Genomic DNA, 8,535 nt, shown 5'->3' on the forward strand with positions numbered 1-8,535 from the left:
CCTGGTGCATCAGCCTTTGGCTCACCAGACTTGTGCTGCATTAAATTATGCACATCTTGAAGGTGCCACCAGACTCTAGTTGCTTTGGCGGTAGCCCTCTCCTCCATTTACCCTTCTGGAGTGCCTCCAGTGCACTGATCACTTCCTTGAGAGGGAACCCAGGGAGCAAGTTCCAAACGAGTCATGAAATGTTACCTTGCTGGTTTCCACTTGAGGAATGGCAATGTAATTAAATGTCTTAGACTCAGTTTTACCTTAATCAATTTCTATTACCAAAACATACACACACACAAAATCCTTTTTGCACATTCATTTGCCAAGCATCATACTGTACAACTTATCACTGAAAATATTGTTCACCTGATCACCCACAATGGCCACAAATGACAATCTCAGACCAATTACATGCACAATATCACTGCTGTCTATACACATCACACTAATTCTGTAGACAAAATATACAGGTAGCTAACAACACTTGAACGAGAGGTCTGCTGGAAGGGCAGCTCGCTTTGGTGAGCCCCTTTTGCTTCCTCAAATATTAGAGAAAATACTCTCTCTCTCTCCACATTCCCTTTTTTGCTCCCCTAATGCAAGAACATGGCATAACCACTTGCAAGTACTAAATCTTTTCATCTGGAACCTTTTATCTGAAATAAAAGGGGGTCCTAATCTGATGATTTCTCCACAGTAGGAAAGAAGCCTTTTTCTCTTAGCACTCACACAAGCACAGAAGTAAGAGAAAGACTAAACTATAATCTAAATGGATTTCCTAGGGTGGCACTCCTGTGTGATTCGGGGGGGGGAAACCCAACAGCTGAAAGCACACACTACAACAACACCCCCAAAACAAGAAGCATATTTCCACACCAGGATGGCAGACAGCCAGTTGATTACATGTCTCAGCAGAAAGCAACTCATAGAACTTCGCACATAAACCAGACTTATCCATAACACATCGGTGCAGATCTGTGTGTAACTATGCACCTCTGTTCCAAAGCAGGCAAGCTTCCCAAGTGGCTGCCATGGGCAGTGTCCCCCCCCCCCCAAGTGATTGGTCCTACCTGGTCTGTGCAGGTGATGCTGCTGGAAAGTATGGTGAAAGGACCCCTGGCAGAGCAGGACGGCACAGGCACTTATCCACAAATACAGGACCCAGGACATTGCAGAAACCATGGCCATTCTCTACGGGGAAACAGGAGGGGGGGCAACAATTAGCATCCACAAACTCAGAGGCAGCCTCCGTTCAGAGGCTGAACTACATCTGAAACCACATTGGAACCAGTCCGTAGTGAGTCTCCCTCCTCCCCCAGCCCTTTCTTTCCTACCCCTTACCCTGAGCTGCAGTTTCCCGAAGACTATAAAAGATCCCATCCGAAAGGAGGTAGGGAAGACGTCTGGTTCTAAAGATTAACTTTTAATAATTCAGGGGCTCAAATGAAACTCTGGTTATAAAAGAAGCTTGGGGTTAATAGAAGCCAAGGGGCCGCTGAAGCAGGTCTGAGCCTCCGTGAGCTCGTCAGAATATATTAGTCTTCAAAGTGCCAAAAAAAAGGCTCCCTGACAGAAAAATCCAAGTTCCATTTTTGTCCTTTTAATTACCACTTTCATGGAGCGCGCATAGAGCTAAACATTGTAGCATCTGAAGCACAGTTATGTTTCATTCTGATTGGAGCGAATCAGAGAGATAACAGCTTCCTGAGGACTCGCAGGCAAAATCTTTTAAAAGGATGCCCTTCTATTTGCTGGCCTGCAGAATGGAATAACCCTGGCATCAATACCGGGCATGGGGGGAGGAAGGGTCTCCCAGGCCGTTCTTCTTTGACAGCATTCTGCTGTCCTGTAGCACAAGGAGACGGGGAGCATCTTTTGTCTCGAACGGTTTCATGGCAACCTTATGGGATATGTGGAACAGAAAGAGAGGTCGATAGGTGGGTCAGAGCAGAACTTCCCAAAGTGGGGCTGCCAAACTGCAAACTTGCCCTTAAGTGCCGAGAGCCCTTTGAAGCCGGCTCTTCCCTTTCCCCAGGACCCAGAGAGTCTACCACCGTCTCCTCCAGCAGGGACTGCATTTGTTTTGAACGTCAGAGGCCATTAATTTTTAATCACAAGGCTGTCTGCTAAGCAAAGTAATTGTTTCTCAGAATTCTGTTCCTGCAGTTCCCCCAGATTAAAAAAATAAAAATAAATCCGCTTCCTTTGCATCGTTCCAGGCTTGTCTAAGGAAGACTTGTCAGATCGAATTTCACAGGTAATAGTGGGCGGTGTGTGAGAGAGATCTTTTGTGAAGGCAGAGGCTGTCCAAAATGAAAAGGGCTCCTGGGGTACAAAAAGCAAGAGCCAGTGTTCTCTCACGCGCTCTCTCTGCCAGGTCTGATTTCCATCCCTGCTCAAATACCCCTCCAGAGCTGCATGTTCCCCTTCCCTTCGATTTATTGCAGCTCAGATTTGTTTAATGTATCCTCCCCCCTCCCCATTTGACTTCATAAGCTGAACCGTCTCTCCCCAAAGCCCTGCAAGGATGGCCAGATTTCCAAGGGCTGGCCGACTGTACTCCCCCCCCCCGTCCCGTCCCCCTCCCCCTCTTTTTGAACAGCCCATTTCACGCTGCCCAATTAATCAAACTTCAGGCACACTTCTCCGCCAGCCAATGACAAGATGGCATTGGCTCTCTCCTAATCCAATCAGCGGGACCCCAACCGGGCTTCTCTCGGAAGAAGGAAGACCAGCTCCACTGGATCTCTTTTCTTCCCGGGTTTTAAACACACACACAATTTCCTCTCTCATTTGGAGACTGTGTGGGGTGGGGCTTCGACTTCCTCGCCAAGGCGTGCAAATGGCGAAATCACCCCGGTTAGACCGATAGCTGCCGGCCAGCGTCTATAGAGAAGAGGAAGAGTCCAGTAGCACCTTGAAGACTGAACAAAATCGGGATCTGCAGTAGTCAGCCGTGACTGCCGAAGGCTCATCCCCTTGCCACCAATTTTGTTAGTCTTCAAAGGTGCTACTGGAGCTCTTGCTCTTGTCTGCCGCTACAGACAAACAGGGCTACCGGATCTTGATCTAGTGCGAAAGCACAGACGACAGCTCTGGGGGTTGCAGCGACAGAATCCGAGGGCGGATCTTTGTCTGCGGGGGGGCGGAAGGTGCATCGAGCAGAACTTTTTGCAACTCGACCGGAGAGACGTCACGAGCTGCCGAGCAGCAAGCCGTAATTTGCAGCCGCGGGGGAGGCGCCTTGCGAGCCCTGCTCGGGTGTCCCCGAAGTACTTAGCGCGTATAAATAGTTTCCCTCCCTGCGGTTGACTTTTGCAACGGTATACCCCTCGCTCGCCCGCCCGCCCTCCTTCCCGCCCTCCTTTTTGTTTCCCCAAGCCTCAGCCACACACACACAAAGGCAACATCAACGAAGCACTCCCTTCCTCGAGTTAAGGCACCTCGCCGCCAGGTGCATCCCATCTCCCTCTCTCGCGCCTTTCTATTTCTGGCATTCGCGCCCTAGAAAGGTTAAAAGGGAAGAGAAGGCTTGGTATTTGGAGTGTCCCGGTTTCACCTGAACTTTTCAAAAAGCCACAAGCCAGCCAGCCGCAGAAACTTCCCAGCGCCTCCCCCCCCCCCCGGTCTCCCCACGATCCATCTTCAAGCAGTTTCATTTGCATGTATTTGGGGGCTCACCGCCGCCCTCCTCGCACCCCCCCCCCGGTCTCCCCACGATCCATCTTCAAGCAGTTTCATTTGCATGTATTTGGGGGCTCACCGCCGCCCTCCTCGCTGGCTTGTCCCCCCGGGGTTTGTGAACGGGGGTCTTTCTGGACCCTTCGTGCCCCACCCGGTCAACTCCTCCACGCCTTTCCTGTCGGGAGGGGGGGGAAACCCCGATGATGATCTCTGGATCCCAAAGAAGAAGCCGGGTCTCCTCCGAGGCTGCCTTAGCGCATCTCCGAGCTCCTTACCTGAGTAATCCAACCCCAAGCAGAGGGCTCTGGTCGCGTTCATTGGAAAGCTTTTAACACTTTTGCAAATCCATCTGCACTGGGGGTGGGGGGGGGGGGGAGAGCAAGCAGCCTTCTCCGGTAATCTTCTCGAGCTGGATCGCTTCGCTTTAAGGTAGGGGAACCCCCACAGAGACACAGAGAGAAAGAGAGAGATTCCCGTCTTCTTCCCCTTCGGTCGCTAGCAATCCTATTCCCAGACTCAGGCAGACAGATCCACGCCGGGGCCGTCAGAAAAGTCGCCCCGCGTCGAGGGCTGCCGAGCCGGTCATGGTCCCCTTCCCATCGTCTCGGCGGCGATGGCAGCCCGGGAGGCGGCTTAAGTGGAGGAGGATCGCGGGCTGGCGAAAGCGCGCCGCTCGGAGTCCAACGCAGACGCGCGGAGGGAGGAAAGGAAAGCGCCGCCCGGCTCGCCCAGCGCCGTTAAGTACCACTCGTCTCTTGCCTTGCGGCGCCGAGGATCACATGTCTTAAAGCGACATCCCCCCCCCACACCCACCCAGCGATCGGCACGGGCTGAGCGGCCTCCTCCTCCTCACACCTGCCCAGGTTGACTCCCCACCCCCGCCGCCGACGAGGGCTGCTCGGCGAGGCGAGCCCACCTGGGTGCCCCGCAGCTCTGGCAAGAGAGAAGGGCGGGGGACGCGCTTGGCAGGCAGCGGGGAGCCGAGAATGGGAAGAGAACTTTTTTTCCCAGCGAGGAGAGAGAGGCGACGGCGTTAGTCAGCGGGGAAAAGCAGCCTCCCCGGGAGGGTCCCGAGCTTTGGGGGAGTCTGGAGCCAGGCCTATCCGGAATCTGGCCACATGCCCCATCCGTGCTGCTGGAATTGGAATCCCGCCCCTGAGAGAACGTGCTAGGCGGGAATGCCTGCGACGGGGTGGACGCCCACAGTCACGTGTGAATGCTGGCCCAGCCAAACCTGGGCTGATGAAGGTCTGGAAATGAGGATGGTCTCCGGTAGCCAACCCTGATCCTCAGTAGAGGAGCAAGATTTGTGTCATGTTTAAGAAGAGATGGGGTTCATACCCCGCCCTTCATTCGGAGTCTCAGAGGGTTTACAATCTCCTTTTCCATCCCCTCCCCACCACAGACACCCTGCAAGGTAGGTGGGGCTGAGAGAGCTCTCTCTAGAACTGCCCTTGAGAGAACAGCTCTGAAAGAGCTTATGACTGACCCAAGGTCATGCCAACAGCTGCATGCAGAGGAATCAAACCCGCTTCTCCCAAATTAGAGTCCACGCTCCTAACCACTACACCAAACTGGCTTACACCAAACTTACGCTTTGTTTCAGTTCCATCTTAAGCATTTCTGGTTCGTTCTACAATCCCGCAGGCCCATAGCCAGAAAATTTTCGGGGGGGGGGGGATGATGTCACTTCCAACATCACAAAAAATAAGATAAAATCTCTTTAAAGGACAAGCCCAGACATGGGCAGGCCAGGCTAATTCCCCTCCCCCGTCTAGAAACCTACCGTGGAAGCCAAGCCAATCAGAAATCTCTCCTTTCCTCAGCAGAGGTGGTGAGAGAGCCCGCAGTGCTAGTGCATCAGGGAATCTGCCTCTTGCTGCTGCACTCCCCTTAGAGTCAGTGGGCACCAATCAAAGCAAGGGGAGGGATGGGGGGGCCCTTATTTTGATGGGGGCGTTGCCCTCAAATGCTCCCTGTGGATTTGGGCCTGACAACCCAGATCCTATTGCATTGTCTTGAATGTTCCATCCCGTTGATTGTATTGACTCACTTTGTGTAATCCGCCTTGAGCCCCAGTGAGAAAGGTGGACGATAAATAAGGCAAATAAACAAGATTTCCCTGGTAAAGCTGCCTTCATCAGCTACAAGTAGGAATGTATCTGATGAAAGGAACTTTGACTACGGAAAGCTTATACCCCCAAAAAATCACGTTGGGGTCTAAGGTACCATTGGACTCGAATCTAGCTTGTTCTACTACAGATCGACATGGCTGCCCTCTGAAAGCAGGGATGGAGATCCATACCTGCTTATTTCTGGGAGCTTATACCCGGGAAATCTTGCTACTCTTTTAAGAGGCTGATGGACTCAAATCTCGGAAACTTGAGAGAGACTCCACATTTTCAACCGAAGTCTGAACACTCAGGGCTTACAGTCACCTTTGTGTGTCCAAACAGTGGAGAGATCATATAAATATTGCCAGCAATCCCAGATGAATGTCCCCTCCCCATAGAGCAAGAGAGGTCTGCTTTATGGATGTATACAAATAAATGTTTAAAAATCAATGGCTTTGGGATGCCTGGCAGGCTTTTCTGAGCTTTTTATAGATTCAACAAAATTTCACTGAGACTGGCCACAGTCCCATATGAATGAAAGCCATCAAAGTGGCCCTGGGGAAAAGCCAATCGGGTGTTCTTAAAGTCCGACCAGTTGAAAAAAACAAGATCTAGAAAAGAGAAAGGGCAACAGGGGAGGCTCCATCATGAACCAAAAGGGAGGCTGCGCCCAAGAAATTGGAAAGAGATTGAGACTTGGGGAGGGCAGTCATGAAGGAGCTAGAAAATATCCGTAGGTGTCGCAGGCAACAAAGATCAAAATAATTCATGCTATTGTATTCCCCATTATTGTGTATGGGTGTGAAAGCTGGACAATGAAGAAAGTTGACAAGAGGAAAGTAGATTCCTTTGAAATGTGGTGTTGGAGGGGAGTTTTAAGGATACCGTGATCTGCCAAAAAGACAAGTGGGTTCTAGATCAAATCAAGCCTGAACTCTCTCTGGAAGCTAAGGTGACTCAACTGAGGTTATCACACCTTGGTCACATCATGAGAAGACAGGAGTCACTGGAAAAGACAATAATGGTAGGGAACGTTGAAGGCAGCAGGAAAAGAGGAAGACCCAACATTGGATGTATTGATTCAGCTAAGGAAGCCACAGCCCTCAGTTTGCAAGGTCTGGGCAAGGCTGTTGAGGATGTTTGGGAGGCATCAATTCATAGGGTTGCCATAAGTCAGAAGTGACTTTACGGTACTTAACACACACACAACAGGAGAGGGAGGTCCTTATTGGAATACACGACCAAAAAGCTTCCCTGTAACCATAGGCATAATGCAACTTGGATTACTCACTTTGCTTTACAACAAGGCTAGAGTCCAGTGGCACTTTTAAAACCAACAAAGTTTCATTTGAGGTATAAGCTTTTGTGTATACACATTGCCCTCTTGAATGGCTTTTAAAGGTGCCACTGGATTTCAGCTTTGTTCTGCTGCTTCAGACCCACCTGAATCTATCACCTTTGCATTGGAAGACTGATACAAGCTCTTATTTGAAGAAGAAGAAGAAGAGATTGGATTTATACCCCACCCTTCACTACCCGAAGGGGTCTCAGAGCGGCTTACAAACTCCTTTCTCTTCCCCTCCCCACAACAGAAACCCTGTGAGGTAGGTGGGGCTAAGAGAACTCTGACACAAACTGCTCTTTTTCAAGGACAGCTGTGCCAGAGCTTGTGACTGACCCAAGGTCACATCAGCAGGTGCAAGTGGAGGAGTGGGGAATCAAACCCGGTTCTCCCTGGTTAGAGTCCGCACACTTAACCATTACACCAAACTGGGGTTCAAAAAGCCTATCCCCCCCCCCCCGAATCAGGTCTTAATTCTGAAAGACTGCAGGAGAAGATGAAAAGGAACTAAGCATCTTCCCATCCCTTAGCTTTTTAGTCTCCCTTTAGGGTTTGACAGTAAGAAGTATCCATTTCAGTCATTTATTGGATGGAAACAACTTAAAAGTCATTTGCAGGAATGTACTGGTTTATGTCTCCCCCTACTAGATGTATACTTTTCAGACAGCAGTGAGGTGAAGGCGACACTCCTTTGCACACTTACCTGAGAGTAAGCCCCAGGACATCCTTCCAAATAGGTATCCATGAGATCAGGCAAGCACTGCTTTGATTCTCAGTGTGCTTGCTTGAATGTCAGTGGGGTTTATTTCTCAGTGGGATTGGGGTGTCTAATATACCTACAAGATACAGGGCCAGTTCCACAGGCTACAAAATAATGAAGATGAAGAAGAAGAGTTGTTCGTACCCCACTTTTTTCTATTCTGGGGAGTCTCAAAGCAGCTTACCATTGCCTTTCCTGCCTCTCCCCACAACAAGCATACATGTGGCTGAGAGGGAACTGTGACTGGCCCAAGGTCACCCAGCAGGCTTCATGTGGAGAAGTGGGGAATCAAACCCCGTTCTCTAGCTTAGAGTCTGCTACTCTTTACCACCACACCATGCTGGCTCTCGTGGTGGCATGGTTTTTGGTTTGTTTTTTTTACCCCACTGCACTTCATTGTCTGAAGTCAAACATACAAAACAGCCCAATCACAAAATAAAAAGTAAGTTAGCTGCAATCCATGAACATTTTTGCCCGCAATATTCCTTCCACCATCTCACTGAATCAGGGGAACTCCTCTAGGATAGGAGGTTTATGAATGGCAGGGTTTAGCAGTCTGCTGTCTTTAACACAGAGAGAGAGATGCAATTTACTATGCTTGCCAGATCAAAAACAAACAAGTGGAGTAATTACCCTCATGT

The 8,535-nt window shown here is 50.2% G+C and overlaps 1 protein-coding gene across 1 annotated transcript in view; it reads right to left on the minus strand.

Annotated features, from left to right (window-relative positions):
* The window catches only part of FAM19A1 (family with sequence similarity 19 (chemokine (C-C motif)-like), member A1), a 427,331-nt gene extending 426,149 nt beyond the window's left edge, over positions 1–1,182 (minus strand). Inside the window, exon 1 of the mRNA XM_015427614.1 lies at positions 1,065–1,182. Coding sequence (XP_015283100.1) covers positions 1,065–1,182 — 118 coding nt within the window. The remainder of the gene's footprint in view (positions 1–1,064) is intronic.
* Between the last annotated feature and the right edge of the window lie 7,353 nt (positions 1,183–8,535).

Source organism: Gekko japonicus, unplaced genomic scaffold, assembly GCF_001447785.1.
Source record: "Gekko japonicus isolate JY-2015 unplaced genomic scaffold, Gekko_japonicus_V1.1 scaffold673, whole genome shotgun sequence".
In the NCBI taxonomy this organism is placed as follows: domain Eukaryota; kingdom Metazoa; phylum Chordata; class Lepidosauria; order Squamata; family Gekkonidae; genus Gekko; species Gekko japonicus.